We start from the raw sequence: 18,655 nt of genomic DNA on the forward strand, positions 1-18,655 counted from the left end.
ACTAATAGGACTGGGATGCCCTCGTTCATAAGTCACTGAAAGGCATCATCTAAGTGCAGCAAGCAGTTAGGAAGACTCATGAAATGTTGGCCTTCCCAGAAAGACTTGCTGCAATTATATGGAGCATTAGGAAGACTGCACTTGAAGTATTGTGGATAACAAAGTGTGGAGCTGGATGATGCATCCAGAGGTTGGTGGGGTGGTATGTGAGGATGAGAGGGATTCTCTTTTGGTGGTTATTGTGGGAACGGGGTGTGAGGGATGAGTTATGGGAAATGCGGGAGACACGGTCAAGGGCATTCTCGACCACTGTTGGGGGGAAGTTGCGGTCCTTGAAGAACGCGGCCATCTGGGTAGTGTGGGAGTGGAATGCCTCACCCTGAGAGCAGATGAGGCAGAGGCAAAGGAATTGGGAATAGGGGATGGAATTTTTGCAGGGGGGTGGGTGGGAGGAGGTGTATTCTAGGTAGCTGTGGGAGTCGGTGGGCTTGAAATACTTGAAGAACGCGTGTATGGTTTTGGTCCAATTACTTAATGAAGGACATACTTGCTAGAGAGGGAGAGCAGCAAAGGTTCAGAAGACTGATTCCTCGGATGGCAGAATTTTTCTATGAGTGAAGCCAGCCTATCTTTTTCTAGAGTGTAAAATAATGAGAGGTAATCTTAATGAAGGACACTAAATTTGTGTAGAGTTCCACAGAAGACATAGAGGAAGGATGTTCCCCTGGCTTGGAGTTGGGATGTAGAACCAGAGGGCCCAATCTCTCTTGTAGAAGTAAAAGATCCCATGGCATCAGTTGAAAATGAACAGGAAAGTTCCCCTGGGATACATCAGAAATATTTAAACCTCAATCAACATGACAAAAGAAGTGCCAAGCATTACCACATTTCTGTTTGTGGAATCTTGTTGAATACAAATTGGCAGCCACATTTCCCATATTACAACAGTGACAACACTTAGAAAGTGCTTCACTCTCTGTAAATTGCAATAATTGTCTTATTGTCTGGTTGCAAGAGGTGCTATGCAAATGTAAATATTCTTTCTTTTTCAATCCAAAGGCATCCTTGGAGTTTCATCACAGTTAAAGGATCACCTGAGTCTTCTGCTGAAGATCATGTTATCTACCAAGGTAATTGAGGGGACACATTCTATATTCTTATTATTATCAACTCTAACATCAGATTTTATAAACTGGCAAGTTTTCTGTTTTGAGATAACAAATTGTGGAGCTCGATGAACACAGCAGGCCAAGCAGCATCTTCGGAGCACAAAAGCTGACGTTCAAGGGCCTAGACCCTTCTTCAGAACAGGTCAGCTTTTGTGCTCCGAAGATGCTGCTTGGCCTGCTGTGTTCATCCAGCCTCTGCAGTTCCCATTGTCTCTGATCACAAGTTTTCTGTTTTGATTTTTGTCAAAATCTACGGTTATATCAGGAAATCAAACCTACCTCTGAGCCTTAGTGGGCCAGGTTTGGAACGATGTATGGCATGATGGCCCAGTGGTTAGCACTGCTACCTCATAGTGCTAGAAACCCAGGTTCAACCCTTGCCTCAGCGTTCAGCTCATTAACATTACACCCTGAGGCCCCTTTGGGACTGCTTTATCTTCTTGTATCCAGAAGTGTTATCCTACACAACTGAACAACTTCTCCACCATCAAATCAGCAAAACTTTTTTTTTGTTTTCAACAATTAACCACCAACGGTGACCACCTGTGCAGCCAATTAGAAGTTTACATGCAAAGTCCATTATGGGCAATGTGAACAATCAGAAGTGAGATGGGAGGAAGAGTGGGAAATGACTAAATAAAAGTGGAGTCAGGGGGCTGGTTGAATAAAGCACTGCATTCCCTACCTGGTGCTCACCTCACTCTAAAGGTATTGAGAGCATAGATAGACATTGCATGCTAGGTCTGCTTTAATCAGCATGTCTGGAGCAGGTGGGACTTGAACCCAGGCCTCCTAGCTCAGTTAACAAAGTGTGGAGCTGGATGAACGCAGCAATGCTGCTCGGCCTGCTGTTTCATCCAGATCCACACTTTGTTATCTTGGATTCTCCAGCATCTGCAGTTCCCATTATCACTCCTACCTTAGTTGATGAGTTCCAGGGGCTGGCCAATGCCTGTTACCATGGGAACCCATACTCACGGAGAGTAGGAGATGAGTTAGTGATTTCCCATGGACCTTGTCGGGGTTATCACAAGGCCTAATAAGAATTCATGAAGACAACGCCAGACTGACAGGATATACTTAAAGTCTGGACAGAGTGGGACTTCATGCTCTGGAAAAGAGCAGGCTAAAGTGTAACCAAATAGAGACCCATTTAGAGGGGATGTTTCCGTTTCTGAGGCCCATAAAACATGATAGCTATTATAATACTGCAAAATTCAACTTCCAGAGGGACTTTTGTCCATACAGTGAGTAACATGTTGAAGTCTCTACCTCAAGGACAAGTGCAGTCAATAGCACGGATGCATTTAAGGGCAAGCTACATGAGGGGGAATGGAATATGAGGTTATGCTGATAATAGCACTAGATGGAGAAGGATGGAAGGAGGGTTGTGAGGAGCATAAACACGAGTCTAAACCAATGCTGAGATGCTCTATATTATGATACAAACATGTTGGTATTGAGGAGTGCGAAAATGTTTCACAGGAACGATACCAGAATTGAGACAATATAATGGACGCTTATCTCTCAATAGACTGTGCTGTAGATTAGATGCACTTTGTTGTCTCTTCACTGAAGTGAATGAGTCCTTGATGGTAAATGGGAGATAATAGGAACTGCAGATGCTGGAGAATCCAAGATAATAAAGTGTGAAGCTGGATGAACACAGCAGGCCAAGCAGCATCTCAGGAGCACAAAAGCTGACGTTTCGGGCCTAGACCCTTCATCAGAGAGGGTCTCGTCCCGAAATGTCAGCTTTTGTGCTCCTGAGATGTTGCTTGGCCTGCTGTGTTCATCCAGCTTCGTACTTGATGGTAAATGTATGGTTGGCCAAGGGTGCCCCCTTCTGGTGAGACTCGGAGCTAGGAACATGCAGTCAGAAAATTCAGCCTTTAACCTAATATAATAAAATGTGAGGCTGGATGAACACAGCAGGCCAAGCAGCATCTCAGGAGCACAAAAGCTGATGTTTCGGGCCTAGACCCCTCTCTGATGAAGGGTCTAGGCCCGAAACGTCAGCTTTTGTGCTCCTGAGATGCTGCTTGGCCTGCTGTGTTCATCCAGCCTCACATTTTATTATCTTGGAATTCTCCAGCATCTGCAGTTCCCATTATCTCAGCCTTTAACCTGCTGTTTCAACTTGGCTCAAATTTAATATAGCTCTAGGAGGAGTAGCCTAAATGGAAATGTTATAGTAAGATGTAAGGAGAATGTCCACAGACATTGAAGGTTTTTGGCTCCAGAATATCTAGTGAAGAAATTTCATGGAGGAATTTATTTGTCACTGAAGTTTTAATTGGAAGAGCTTACATAGTGGAAAATGTTGTTATATGTAAAAGAACGAAACACACAATTTTGAGTTAATTTTGTTGATAATTCCACAGGAGCCAGAGGATCTGCTGCTGCAAAAGTGTTTAAACTATTCCACTCCCCTCATGGCAATCACTTTACTGTTGGTTCTACAAGTGAGTGGGTACAAGGTAAGATAATTTTGGTGTTATATTGTTTTATTTCTGAACCAAACCCGTCATCCTTGACAATGACAGAACATGAATTATTTCATGTATTATAGTCTAGAAAATGTGAGTAAGAGTGGGCCATTTGGCTCATCAAGTCTGCTCCGCCATTCAATATGATCATGGCTGATTTTTGATCTCAACATGCCTCTCCCATGCTTGAGCTAACAGATCACCAAATATGGTTGGATTTCTGAGGTAAACTGAAAGCTGAGGAAGGCCGAGGCTGGAACAAAACAAAAAAAAAACCTTTATCTGCATCGTTTCGATTTATGGTGAGGTACAATGGCTCTAATAGGCAGCTGGCCAGAGGTGTGGTGAAGCACAATGTTTGTGAGTACATTAGATCTCAGCCTTTGGCTCATTGGATAGCAATCTCATCTCTAAATCAGAAGGTTGTAGGTCCAAGTCCACCTTGTGCTGCATTGGTCACGTTGCCTAGACTGAGTACTGTGGGAGCACCGCATTACTGCAGGGCTGTCTTTCATTAGAGACATCTCATAGGTATCCAAATATAGATACAAAAAGACCTCAAGTACTTTTCAAAGAAGAGCAGTGGCATTCCCCTGCTGCTGCAAACATCTCATCAATATGAATAGAACAAATTATCCAGTTTAACCCATTGTTGGCTATGGGATCTTACTATGCACAAATTGACTGTTGCAATTTTCGATAGTAGAGCACTTTGCTGAGGTCACCGAAAATGTACTTTTGAAATGTGATTACTTTTATCAGAAGAGGAAGCATGCAGGCGAATATGTCCAAATTTCAACAAACCATTGTGATAGAGACCAGACTGACAATAAACATAAGCATCGTACATGTGAACAAAAGTGGCAGGAGAACACTGGGGATAGGGGAATAAATAGAGTTATAGGACTGCAGTCTTAAGAAGGTAATTCACCTTGTATACCAAGAGGTCTTATTTTAAAAAATGAGTTGAACAGTAACAGCAATAGTACACACATGGCTGGATTTTCATCTATGAGGCCAGAATTGGGAGTCAGGGGAATTTTGGATATTGCAATCTGCCTCTTGCCCCACAGTACCTACTGATCTTATTTGCATTGTTGGTTCGTTAAGGACAGCCTGGAGCCAGGCATGGTGCCCAAGACGGACATAGATTATTGCCGAGAGATCTAAATTAAATGCCCGCATCTATTTACTGAGCCATTGGCCCAGCCCCTAAGTACCCTCACCCACTATAAACCCCATTCTTAATTCTATCCTGTAACAGACCCCCATTCCCCACTCAACTCCATATGCTTCCATATCACCCAAAGCCAATGACATACCCCACACTATACCCTTCACATGAACAGGGGCAGGCTGCATGACCTATTCCACCGATGAGTATGATCCTGACTGATCAGATTGCTCCAATTTCCCATTAACTACCATCCTACCACCAACTCACCTCCCCTCAACAATGCACACAACACTCATTTCACCCCATACGCCTGTGACCTCATACTGCATCTACTCTGTACAACTGAGACTGCTCCATGCCACACCAAACTATTCATTAAACAGAACTCACTGGCCCCACAAGAACATTTGAAAGTCTTTGAAAACTTTAGAATCTTCCTGACTCATAGGCGAGACTGTTAGTTCTGCCACAGCTTATAATGTAGCCTCAGCCGTTGGTTGAGGAGAGAGGGTTCAAGTGAAGATCTGTTGAGTAACTCATTGTCAAACGTTAAGGCCTCTCAGCTCCTTTTGGTGCTAGTGTTCGTTCACTTGTTTCCTCTGCTTTGATTTTGAAGAGTTAAGGATTTGGAGAAACTGCCAATTGTGTGATGTTGGGGTTCTTGTTTAGAATCTCTGCAGTGTGGGAGCAGGCCACCCAACCCACCAACCCTCTGAACAGCGTGCCACCCACACCCAATTTCCCGTGGCAAATCCACCTAGCCTGTACATCTTTGTAAAGCAACACCTGGAGAAAATCCATACAGCCACAGTCACCTGAGCTGGAACTGAACGTGGATCCCCACTGCTGTAAGGCAGCAGGGCTAGACACTGAGCCAACATGCCTCCCTGCTTTTTGTATAGTCGACTGATCTCTGGATCCCTTCCCTCAAGTCACTTTGAATTTATGTAAATAGCACACAGTCCCAATTTCTTTGGCCTTTTCGCTACTGAGTTTCAGAAAGATACAAGATAAATCCTTTACAACCCAGGAATTATCCAAATCTTCCCATTTACAATTCTCAAGATCCATAAATATATATGTTTCTAATATTATGTTAGTCTGTTTGCTGATCTGTGTTCATTGTGCTTGATTGATTAAGCCACAGTTTAGCCTCTGAAAACTGAAAGAAATGCTCACTTCCAGAAAGGCCTGAGTTCTGAGGATATGTGGAGATGTGTTTATAATAGTTGAGCTACTTCAAAGCACTGCAATAAACCTATTGTTGATGTAGGAATTTCTGCTAACTTGAAGTTAAAATTACAACAAACCAACAAGTATGCAAGAAACAAAGTGTTTATTACTTATGTGTCAAGTAGGTGAATAATTTCTAATGGTGCCGACAGCTGCTATGGATATAACTTGTAAGAACAGCTCGACTTGAACTTAAAAATTTGAGCTGGACTTTTAGGTGTGTAAAATTCGAAACAATCCTTCCTACAATGGTTAGTGGGAACCTGTTATTTTTCTCAAAAGTGCTGTGGATGCCAGCTCTATTCAGATTGCAAACAGATTGTTTAATCTTTGGGAAAGTCTGTCATAGGATATGGAACAAATGGGATTGAAGCACAGATTGTCCATGATCCAACTGATTGGCAGAACTAGCTTGAGAGGCTGAATGGCGTCCTTTCCTTTACTGTCTAATGGCAGCTGGGTGTACTGTTCAAGAAAGCAAACAGCTCGTGTAAAATCGTGCTCATGTTTAGAAATACAGCTTCTACTTTTCACTTAGTCTTAAGAAAAAAATCAGAGATTATAAAGAAACTGCTGACTGCAAACACAATTATTAGGCTTAAAACGCTACAGATGCATGTTCAACTCAATGTCATTCATCTTAACGTTCTCTGACAATGCAAAACACATTGCAAAACCTCAGGCATAATTTTCTCTTGAAATTCGGTTCTTGCTGTTTCAAAGCTGAAGGATTTTAACAACTTCAATCTTGATTGTTTCTGGTTTTGGGTTTGTTTTGCATTGAATTGGCATTCAGTCCTTGGCCTGATGAGTAAAGTTTGCAGCTTTGCATGAAGGGGATTGCAGCAATTAGCTGCTAACAAATTGTACGCTAAACTTCAAAATGAGAGGTCTAGGCGACTGAAGACAGACGAAGCTTTGCAAGAATATCGGGAATGTAGACCGAATCTGAAAAAAGGGATTAAGAGGGCTAAGAGAGGACATGAGATATTGCTGGCAAACATGGTTAAGGAAAATCCCAAAGCCTTTTATTCATATATAAAGAGCAAGAGGGTAACTAGAGAAAGGATTGGCCCACGTAAGGACAAAGAAGGAAAGTTATGCGCTGAGTCAGAGAAAATGGGTGACATTCTTAACGAGTACTTTGCATCGGTATTCATCAAGGAGAGGGACAAGATGGATATTGAGGTTAGGGATAGATGTTTGCTTAGTCTAGGTCAAGTTGACATAAGGAAGGAGGAAGTGTTACGTATCCTAAAAGACATTAAGGTGGACAAGTCCCCAGGTCCATATGGGATCTATCCCAGGTTACTGAGGGAAGCGAGAGAGGAAATAGCCGGGGCCCTAACAGATATCTTTGCTGTGTCCTTAGACACGGGTGAGGTCCCAGAGGACTGGAGACTTGCTAATGTTGTCCCCTTGTTTAAAAAGGGCAGCAAGGATAATCCAGGTAATTATCGACCGGTGAGCCTGACGTCAGTGGTAGGGAAGCTACTGGAGTAGATACTGAGGGATAGGACCTATTCCCATTTGGAATAACATGGGCTTATCAGTGATAGGCAACATGGTTTTGTACAGGGAAGGTTATGTCTTACCAACTTAATAGAATTCTTTGAGGATGTGACAAAGTTGATTGATGAGGGAAATGCTGTAGATGTCATATACATGGACTTCAGTAAGGCGTTTGATAAGGTTCCCCATGGCAGGCTGATGGAGAAAGTGAAGTCACATGGGGTCCAGGGTGTGCTAGCTAGATGGATAAAAAACTGGCTGGGCAACAGGAGACAGAGGGTAGTAGTAGAAGGGAGTTTCTCAAATTGGAGACCTGTAACCAGTGGTGTTCCACAGGGATCTGTGCTGGGACCACTGTTGTTTGTGATATATGTAAATGATCTGGAGGAAGGTGTAGGTGGTCTGATCAGCAAGTTTGCTGATGACACAAAGATTGGTGGAGTAGCTGATAGTGAAGGGGACTGTCAGAAATTACAGCAGAATATAGATAGACTGGAGAGTTGGGCAGATAAATGGCAGATGGAGTTCAATCCGGGCAAATGCGAGGTGATGCATTTTGGAAGATCAAATTCAAGGGCGAACTATACAGTAAATGGAAGAGTCCTAGGGAAAATTGATGAACAGAGAGATCTGGGTGTTCAGGTCCATTGTTCCCTGAAGTTGACAACGCAGGTCAGTAGGGTGGTCAAGAAGGCATATGGCATGCTTTCCTTCATCGGGCGGGGTATTGAGTACAAGAGTTGGCAGGTCGTGTTGCAGTTGTATAGGACTTTGGTTCAGCCACATTTGGAGTACTGTGTGCAGTTCTGGTCGCCACATTACCAAAAGGATGTGGATGCTTTGGAGAGGGTGCAGAGGAGGTTCACCAGGATGTTGCCTGGTATGGAGGGTGCTAACTATGAAGAGAGGTTGAGTAGATTAGGATTATTTTCATTAGAAAGACGGAGATTGAGGGGGGACCTGACTGAGGTCTACAAAATCATGAGGGGTATAGACAGGGTGGATAACAAAAAGCTTTTTCCCAGAGTGGGGGACTCAATTACTAGGGGTCATGAGTTCAAAGTGAGAGGAGGGAAGTTTAAGGGAGATATGCGTGGAAAGTTCTTTACACGGAGGGTTGTGGGTGCCTGGAACGCGTTGCCAGCGGAGGTGGTAGACGCAGACACGTTGGCTTCTTTTAAGATATATTTGGACAGGTACATAGATGGGCAGGGAACAAATGGACACAGACCGTTAGAAAATAGATGACAGTTAGACAGAGGATCTTGATCAGCGCAGGCTTGGAGGGCCGAAGGGCCTGTTCCTGTGCTGTCTAGGAGAACTGTTAAGGTGGTCCTGCCTGTTTCGTGATTGTTGTACTGAATGATACTTCAAATTGTTGTCTTTTTAGATTCAGTTTGACTGGAAACAACAGCTCAAAGCTGGTTGGACCAGAATTCAAGCTATAATGAGGCTAAGATTCTACATTAATGGCAATAACACAAATGGCGAGTGCACATTAGAGAACCTAGAGATTCATATAATGGAGAGGCATTTGTTTAGCATTCAGCACCCTTCTTGTCAAATTTCACCCATTAAAGTGTCCTTCATTCCACTGCCTTCAACAAACCAATGTTCCTTGTCTGCAGATGTAGAATGGACTGAGTGGTTTAACCGGGATAATGAGCAAGGATCGGGAGACTGGGAAAAACTGTCTGACTTGAGAGTTGCATTTCCTGGGAAAATCTGTGAGAGCCCAATCGATATTCAGGTAAGTAGGAATACAGATTAACCCTCAGGACTGTACCCTGTAAAGCTTCATTGACTATGCAGGCAGACCAAAGCCTATGCCTGAAGACATCAAACCATACACAGGTAAACCAAGGACGGTACCCTGCGAGTCCAAATTCTTTGAATGGTAGCTGGACAGCTATACGGCAGGTTCATTTCACATCTGAGGAGGGAAACAGCAATGTGCCATTAACAATTAAAAAGTTTACCCCTCAATAATGAGTTACTGTATTCACTGGGCAGCATTTTCGATTGAAGCTTTAATTGGTAAACCAATTTTAATTAGCGAAACACCCTCGCCCAATCATGTTATGTTCCTGAATGAGATATATTTGTGTAGGCAGTAATAACCTGAGTAAAAACAGTTCTGGTCCTGTGCAAAAGTAACAGCCACAATGTTATCAGAGATAATGGGAACTGCAGATGCTGGAGATTCCAAGATAATAAAATGTGAGGCTGGATGAACACAGCAGGCCAAGCAGCATCTCAGGAGCACAAAAGCTGACGTTTCGGGCCTAGACCCTTCATCAGAGAGGGGGATGGGGGGAGGGAACTGGAATAAATAGGGAGAGAGGGGGAGGCTCTCTCCCTATTTATTCCAGTTCCCTCCCCCCATCCCCCTCTCTGATGAAGGGTCTAGGCCCGAAACGTCAGCTTTTGTGCTCCTGAGATGCTGCTTGGCCTGCTGTGTTCATCCAGCCTCACATTTTATTAGCCACAATGTTATATCTGTTTATGAACTGGGCCAGTTAAAGGTTCTGGCCATGATATCTTCAGTGAATTCTGAATGAGACTGAAGATGCCGAGAAAGTCATTATTCTCCACAGTAGGTTTGCATTAAGCTGAATCTTGCTGTGAGAATACAGCCATTTATTTCACTGCTGTCCAGTATTATAACCTTTGTTTTAAGAAAAAGGACTTGAATTTAACTGCAGGTGGGTTTTGACAGGAGACTTAGGATTTTCCAGCAGATTTCTGATTGATTCATTTGCTGTCACGTGTACCAAAGTACAGTGAAAAGCTTTGTTTACCAGAGGTACAGGCAGATCAAAAAGACTTAGACAAAGGCATACAGGTTAATTTGCACAGGCTGTGCGCTCTGCAAGATCAACGTTAGCAAGACCAGCGTTATTTGAGGTTAGAGAGTCCATTCATTAGTCTAATAATGGTCTGGAAGAAGCTCTTTCTGAATCTGTTGGAGCACGTGTTCAGGCTTCTATATCCTTTGCCTGTCAGAAGAGGTGGTAGGAGGTCATTATGAGGGTGCCATGGGTCTTTGATATTGGCCGCTTTTCCATGGCAGCGAGCTGTGTGAACAGAGTCCGTGGATGGAAGGTAGGCTTCTGTCATGTTCTGGGCTGTGCACACCACCTTCTGTAGTTTTCAGAAAGTCCTGGGCAGAGCAGTTGTGCATCTGTTATATACCCAGACAGTATGCTTTCAATTGTGCTCTGTAGAAGTTGGTGAGAGACCTTATGGACATGCCAAATTTCCTGAGCTGCCTGAAGAAGACGGCGTGTTGTTGTATCTTCTTGACTGTCGCATCTATGTGGGAAGTCCAGGACAGGTCGTTGGTTATCATCACTCTGAGGAACTTGACACTCTCCACACTCTTAACTGGACTTCCAGATCCTAATATCTAGACAAAACAGGGGCCCTAAACGTGGAACAAATGGCCACTGTTGCAAGCTCCCAATGATTCTGGCCCAGTTCAGCACCAGGAGCTTAGACCGTCAGCAGCACCATAGAAGGAAGAGGGCCCTATACAGGCAGATAGGAAACTTTGAGGATGCTTCAGAATGGAGCTGCTGGCAGGGGTAAAACTCAAAACATATTTTTAAAGTGAATTCGCTAGATGGAGGGGAAAGTGCTCTGGAGTTGCAGGTATGCCTTTTCTTCTGTGACACTTTCAGTGATGCCATCCCCAACCCCCCAAGACTTCTATTCAAGAAAGGAGGGAAGACAAAAAAAACCAGCAACTACAGGCCAGTTAGATTGACATCTGTCATTAGGAAAACTGCTGGGATCAATTTGTCAGGAAGTTAAAGCAGAGTGCTTAGAAAATCTGAATGCAATCAGGCAGAGTCAGCATGGTTTTGCAAAAGGGAAATTGTGTTTGCCTATTTTAGTAGTGGGAGTGACAATTAAGGTAGATAAAGGAGAACCGATAGATGTGGTATACTTTGATTGCCAGAAGCATTTGACAAGTTACCCTATCAAAGGGCATTCTGAAAAATGTGACCTGTTGGGTTGGGAATTATGGATAGAGGATTGATTGGCCCACAGGAGACAGATTAGGCATAAATAGTTTCTTTTTGGGTTGGCAAGATATAACAAGTAGAAAACCACAGGGCTCAGTGCTGAAGTCCTAACTACTGAAAGGATCAAATATCTGGTAGGTAAATTTGTTGGTGCCACAGAGGGAAATAGGAAAGTAAGTTGTGAATAAGATGTAAGGAGGTAGATAAGTTAAGTGGGTGACCAAAAACAAAAATTACAGAATATTTGTGGGGAAAATGTGTCATTGTTCACATTGGCAGAATGAATAGAAAAGCAGTATAATATTTCAATAGAGAGAAATTGTGGAATGTAGTAGTACAGAGGGATCTCCTGTCATAGAATCTCTACAGTGTGGAAGCAAGCCATTTGGCCCATCAAGTCCACACCAACCCTCCCAAAGAGCATCCCATCTCTCACCCTATCCCTGTATTTCCCACCCTTGACACTGTGGGCATTTTAGCATGATCAATCTACCTTCCTTGCACATCTTTGGACTGTGGGAGGAAACTGGAGCACCTAGAGAAAACCCACACAGACACGGGGAGAATGTGCAAACTCCACACAGACAGTTGACAGAGAGTGGAAGCAAACCCGGGTCCTTGGTGCTAACCACTCAGTCACCATGTCCTGGTAGATGAATGTCAGAAGTAGCATACAGGTACAGTAAAGTGATTAGGAATGTGAATGGGATGTTGCTGTTTGTTGCATGGGGGAATTGAATGTAAAAGTTGGGAGGTTTGCTACAGTGGTACACGGCCTCAGTGAGATCCCACCTGAAGTACTGTATGCAGTGTTTGTCATCTTATTTAAGAAAAGACATAATAGCATTAGAAGCAATGCGGGGTTGTTTCACTTGACTGACGCCTCAGGTGAGAAGTATACCTTATGAGGAAAGGCTGGGCACGCTGGAACTGTTTCCATTGCAGTTCAGGGGAATGAGAGAAGATTTAATTGAAATGGCAAAGATTTTGGGAAAGACCGAGGTGGATTCTGAATGGATGCCTCCCCTTGAGAGAGAGATTACAATGTGGTTTAGAAATAAATGGTCTTCCGTTTAAAGCAGAGACTCGAAGATACTGTAAGTACATGAAATTCTTTTTTCCAGAGAGCACTGGAGTTGGAAAGGAGGTCTCATTGTATATTTTTAAGGCATGAGTAAGCTACATTCTTGGTTAACTAGGGAGTTAAAGGCTATCAGTATTGGCAGGAAAGCAGAGTTAAGGTCACGATCAGATCAGTGATGAACTTACTGAAAGGCACAGTAAGCTCAAGGGACTGAATGGGTTACAGCTCTGTGTTCCTATGTATGTGCCACTGGAAAGCCACTGCCATTAGACTGATAGGCTGATAGGCTGATAGACTGGGTTAAAACTTCAGCCAGTTACTACACTTCACTGTCAAATAGAAACCCACATCATTAGCAAACCAGTCTTATTTTGATAATTTGGGCGTGGGGGTTCCCTCCCACAACTCTGGTGCTATTGTCCTTGATGGAGCACCCACTCTAACCAAAGCCTGGGAGGTGGGGAGCAAACCTTCAGGGGGTTTGTGTGTCACATTCCTTCCTCGCCCGGGGCTGGGTTAATCCCAGTGGTGGAAGGATGGGACTCGTCACTGGGAATTAATTGCTCAATGCAGGGTTTCGATGAATCATGGAGTGGGACACAAACCTTTCGGACGTGGGGAGAAGGCAGCAGATTCTCCACACAACCTCCTCCCGCTTGACCAAATATCCTCTCTGCCAGCAAACCTCACCACCACTGTGGAACACGTCAAACTCCTTGAGCTGCTTCAGAGGGCAGGCAAGGAATTTTTTTTAATGTCAGGCATTTACTTGCTTCTTGGATCTGAGCAGGGAGCACGAAAGAAATGGAAAGAAAGTCACGTGAGCCAGAGCTGAGACCAGGCAAAGTGACAGAATTGGCTGCTGAGCCTGCGGTTTGTTTTGATCCTCTGAGAAATAATTAAGTCATAAATGAATTTAAACACTTGTCTGGCCTCGATTTCTGTCCCACTGGATTGAAGGGGTTAGGGTTTGCTGACAGGAAACCTATTACCATTTCCTGCTCAGATCAATGAGTTAAAATTGCTATCTGTTCCCAATTCCATCATCAGGACTTGAGATTCTTTACTATTATGGACACTGCCTTTATTAGCTTCACAACCCTTACTGGCCGTTCAGTGGCACTGTTTCAGAGTGTCATTGAGCCGCTCCAGGCCAGGTATTGTGGGAGATTTAAATCATTATTGTTGGGTATATGAGGTTCGAGTGCTCTCCTCTAGCCCCGCAATATACAGGCTTCTGAAGCAAAACATGAGTCTCCCTTGTCCCTCTCCACCCTGACCTCTAGCTCTCCCCTTTACCCCCACCCCATGTCGATTTGCAAGATCAAATTATCAAAATAGGAATGGCTTGCTGATGTTGTGGGTTTCTGTTTGACAGTAAAGTGTAGTCAGCTTTGTCCCGGTCTGTCAGTAACTGCAATATAGCATTGGTAGGAATCCTGGAGAAACAATTCTATTCTCTATTGCTCTGAGGTTTCTGCCAAAGTCAGAACAAGAGAATGGGAGCTTTCCTGCAGGCATTTGATTAAAATGTATTTATTAAGGTGCTGTTTATGTTTTAGGTTGTTACTGTTAATGGAATCCCAGCCAGTCGTACAGGAGAAGTGTTCCACATGCATGATCAAGACTATGGATTTGTATGTCGAAATAAGGATCAAGCTAATGGAATCTGCCAGAACTACAAAGTGCGCTTTCTTTGTGGTAAACCAGGTCTGTTCTGTTCTATGTATATCTCTTCACTGGTAACTAAGTCATGTCTTGGACATATTTATTTAGAACTTAGTAATTATTGTGAGCAACCTTCTCAAATGATCATTTGGCATACCTATATTAAACCCACCTCTGGGTTACAGTTAGTGGAGCATTTGTATATTACCCAATCAAATAATTATGACATGGAAAAGATATTTAGATGGGTACATGAATAGGAAAGGTTTAAAGGATTGAGCTCAAATGACACTAGATCAGTTTAGGATATCCAGTTGGCATGGATGAGTTGGACCAAAGGGTCTGTCGCCATGTTGTATAACTCTATGACTCTATCCTCTGAGAAATAATTAAGTCATAAACAAATTTAAACAAGTGTCTGGCTTCGATTTCTGTCCCACTGGATTGAAGGGGTTAGGTTTTGCTGGCAGGAAACCTATTACAATTTCCTGCTCAGATCAGTGAGTTGAAATTGCTGTCAGTTCCCAATTCCACCATCGGGACTTGAGAATCTTTACTATTATGGATACTGCCTTTATTGGCTTCACAGCCCTTACTGGCCATTCAGTGGCACTGTTTCACAATGTCATTGAGTAGCTCCAGGCCAAGTAATGTGGGAGATTTAAACTTGCTTACCAACATTTCTAGGCCATTTAATGGCACTGTCAACATTTGTTTGTCACACTGTAATGTCTGGTTTCTGGCCACTGGGTGGTGCTGTGGCAGAAGTTACCCATTGCCGCCTGCCATCTTGTTTATGCATGCACTTTTCCTTGTGACCTGTCTTTCCTGGGATGCCTCCCACCTCGTTATCTTCTCACCTAGATTCTGGGGCTCAGTCAGCTATGCACCCAATCCCTGTGCATACTGTGTCCACCTTTCTGAAATGAATGTGCCTTGTCTTTGGGTTTGCACATTAGAACTATATGTTAACAATGACTGAATCAGTGTTGAGCCGCCTTTAAAAACTCAAGCTTTACCCATTTAATGGGTAAGGTTTAAAGGAGACTGAGTAGTAGCAGGATTGAAATGCCTGACCTTGAATTTCAGTTCCATTCCTGATCTTGTGACCTTCAATCTCCTAACATTTTCCTTTGTCTCAGTGTATTGATCTCGAAGTCCATGTTTTGATTGTGCAGTGCAATAGGAAATCCAGTAAAGCTGTAAGATACTTCTTTCTGTGAACACCAATGAAAACACTTTCCTTCTGTAATCCAATCCACATCACACCAGCTTACTGTAAACTTTACTCATCACACTTGTGTCTTATAGCCAGTCCCTGTCGTGATATTGTCCATCTCAGAAACAGCAGCAGACATAATTCACTTTCAGTTCACCAAATTCAAATGGAGACAGGAATCTAACTGTGAAACTCTCTATATCACCATGGAGATCAGTCACATTATTCAAACAGGTTGACTCCTACTGCAAATTTCTCCTGCCAATGGCCTCCATCATTCTCCAGATCTCTGCATTGATATTGAGAAAATCTAGTGCCAGGGGACAGCCCCAAAGAAGCTACTCACTTTAATCTTTCATGCAGATTTTGTCAATCCTTTGAGGATGTATAGTTATAAAGTTGTACAGCACAGAAACAGGCCCTTCAATCCAATTCGTCCATGCTGACCAGGTATCCTAAATTAATCTAGTCCCATTTGCCAGGATTTGGCCCATATCCCACTAAACCCTTTCTATGCATTTACTTATTTAGGTGCCTTTTGAAAGTTGTAATTGTACCAACCTCCTCCACTTCTTCTGGCAGCTCATTCCACACACACCACGCTTGGTGTGAAAATGTTGCCCCTTAGGCCCCTTTTAAATCTTTCCTTTGTCAACTTAAACGTATAACCTCTAGTTTTGGACTCCTCTACCCGGGATTTGAATATCTTTTATAAGATAACAAAGTGTGGAGCTGGATGAACACAGCAGGCCAAGCAGCATCTCAGGAGCGCAGAAGCTGATGTTTCAGGCCTAGACCCTTCATCAGATGCTCTCTGATGAAGGGCCTAGGCCCGAAACGTCAGCTTTTGTGGTCCTGAGATGCTGCTTGGCCTGCTGTGTTCATCCAGCTCCACACTTTGTTATCTTGGAGTCTCCAGTGTCTGCAGTGCCCATTATCACTGATACAATTTGAATATCTTTTAGTTGCTTTTCTGGAAGTATTTGCTTACACGTAATATATACATATGAGTTCATAAATGTTAGTTCCTCCTCTATTCGATTGTACCCGAAGCTATTTATTTTTCTGCTACCTATCAGTATTGTATACAATTTCTGTTTCCTTGCTGAAGGAGAAATGTATTTTCTTTGGAGGTGATTCAGAAAGGTTTATGAAGTTAATTCTGGGGATGAAAGGCTTTTTTTGTGGAAACATTGAGCAGTTTGGGCATATGCACATTGCAGTTTAGAAGAATTACAGGTGATTTTTATTGGAATAGTTAAGGTCCTCAGGGGCATGAGAGAATGTTTCCCTTTTTGGGGGAAACCTAGAATTTTTGGACACAGTGTAAAAATAAGGGAGATCCCAATTAAAATAGAGATGAGAAGCATTTTCTTCTCTCAGTTAATCTTTGAAATTCTCTATACCAGAGAGTAATGTAGTCTAGATCATTGAATATCTTCAAGCCCAAGTTAGACAGATTTTTGATCTATAAGGGGGCCAATGGTTATGAAGCTACACAGAAGACTTAAGGATCAATCATATATGACCTTATAGGATGGTGGAGCAGGTTTGAGTGGCCAAATGGTTCCTTTTTTGTATTTTCTTATGTTCTGCCTGTTAACCAGAGATATGGTTCAATCTGTTCCTGTGAAAATATTAGCACAACACATCCCCGGTCTGGAATTTGCATAATGATACATTATAGTAGCCTCCAGGGAAACCACTTTCTATTGTCTGCTCAAGATTTGTTGAGTGAAAAACATTTGGCACCATTGAAGAACTTGTAAAACAATAATTACACCTCAGATTGAACCACATTCAAAAGATCTACTGAAAATATCTCATTAATATGTAACAGAGGAGCTGAAGTCTTTGGCTATTGCATAATACCATTTCTCACTACCTTATCTATTGGCAATTCTTCTGCCTCTATTAGCCCTGCTGTAATCAGTGGGTTTAGTGCACACTGACTGCATAGGAACACTTTGAGATAACAAAGTGTAGAGCTGGCCAAACACAGCATGCCAAACAGCATCTTAGGAGCAGGAAAGCTGACGCTTCGGGCCTAGACCCTTCATCAGAAAAAAAATCTTGTTATCACACTTTGTCATCTTGGATTCTCCAGCATCTGCAGTTTTCTGTTATCTCTCCTAGAAACACTTTGCCTGGTTTAACGTTGGCTAGATTAATGGGATGTAAACATCCATGTAAAAGGGATTGGGAAGGTCTCATTGGTGAAGAAACTAAACCTGAAAATAAAATGAACTTTGCCTTTTATTGATCATTGGATGGACTAATTTCTTTTCAGGTGGTGCATTGGGTTACTACTGGTGGCAATCAGCAGTTGCTGACCTCATAGTCTTGATCTTTGACTTAATCCCATCCATGATGCATATTCTGCAGAGACATTTGGTCATTTTATCATTCAGTCATTCACACTGAGTGAGTGGTCAGTTAACTATTGAGAGTGTTACCAAATCTTTTTCGTGAGTTCATTGTCATGTGGAGAATGTTCTTGTTTACTGTTCCAGTTACTAAAATGGTGTTACATAAAATCGCCTGTTTAAGAGATTACCGCATCTTCATTTTCATTGGGTTTTATTTAAAATGAAGGCAATTAAAATATGTTGTTGATCCTTGAACAAAGAGGAAAATCCAATCCAAAACTTTCAAGAATGCAAAAGAATTTGTTTTAGATGTTTTTCTTCTTTTAATCCCAGTAACAGCTGTTCCATATAAGACTGTTTATGGTCCTTTTCTTATGAAGATTGAAGAATTGGCAGGAGATGCTGTTTAATATTTACAAACTTAAACATTGAATTCTCTTCTTTCAGTGCGGCCCAAGGTGACCATTACCATAGACACACATGTTAATAGCACAATTCTGCAACTAGTGGATGACGCCACAACTTGGAAGCCTGGTGATGTCATTTTTGTTGCCAGCACAGATTATTCTATGCATCAGACAGAGGAATTCCAACTCCTGCACTGTCCAGAATGCAAACCTAACCAGGTCAAAATCCAAGGTATGATGTTGTTTTAATTGATGTAATTGACTTGCTTCAAGGAAATCCTACCTTATGAAAAGCTT

The 18,655-nt window shown here is 42.7% G+C and overlaps 1 protein-coding gene across 3 annotated transcripts in view; it reads left to right on the top strand.

The window, feature by feature from the left end:
- cemip (cell migration inducing hyaluronidase 1) overlaps positions 1-18,655 on the top strand; it is a 227,616-nt gene that overhangs the window by 124,862 nt on the left and 84,099 nt on the right. For all 3 annotated transcript variants that reach the window (XM_059639312.1, XM_059639311.1, XM_059639313.1), the window contains exons 7-11: positions 1,060-1,130; positions 3,554-3,649; positions 9,209-9,330; positions 14,258-14,405; positions 18,399-18,590. In XM_059639312.1, the coding sequence (XP_059495295.1) occupies positions 1,060-1,130; positions 3,554-3,649; positions 9,209-9,330; positions 14,258-14,405; positions 18,399-18,590 (629 nt within the window). The remainder of the gene's footprint in view (positions 1-1,059; positions 1,131-3,553; positions 3,650-9,208; positions 9,331-14,257; positions 14,406-18,398; positions 18,591-18,655) is intronic.

The sequence above is a fragment of the Stegostoma tigrinum genome, chromosome 33 (genome assembly GCF_030684315.1).
Source record: "Stegostoma tigrinum isolate sSteTig4 chromosome 33, sSteTig4.hap1, whole genome shotgun sequence".
Lineage (NCBI taxonomy): Eukaryota > Metazoa > Chordata > Chondrichthyes > Orectolobiformes > Stegostomatidae > Stegostoma > Stegostoma tigrinum.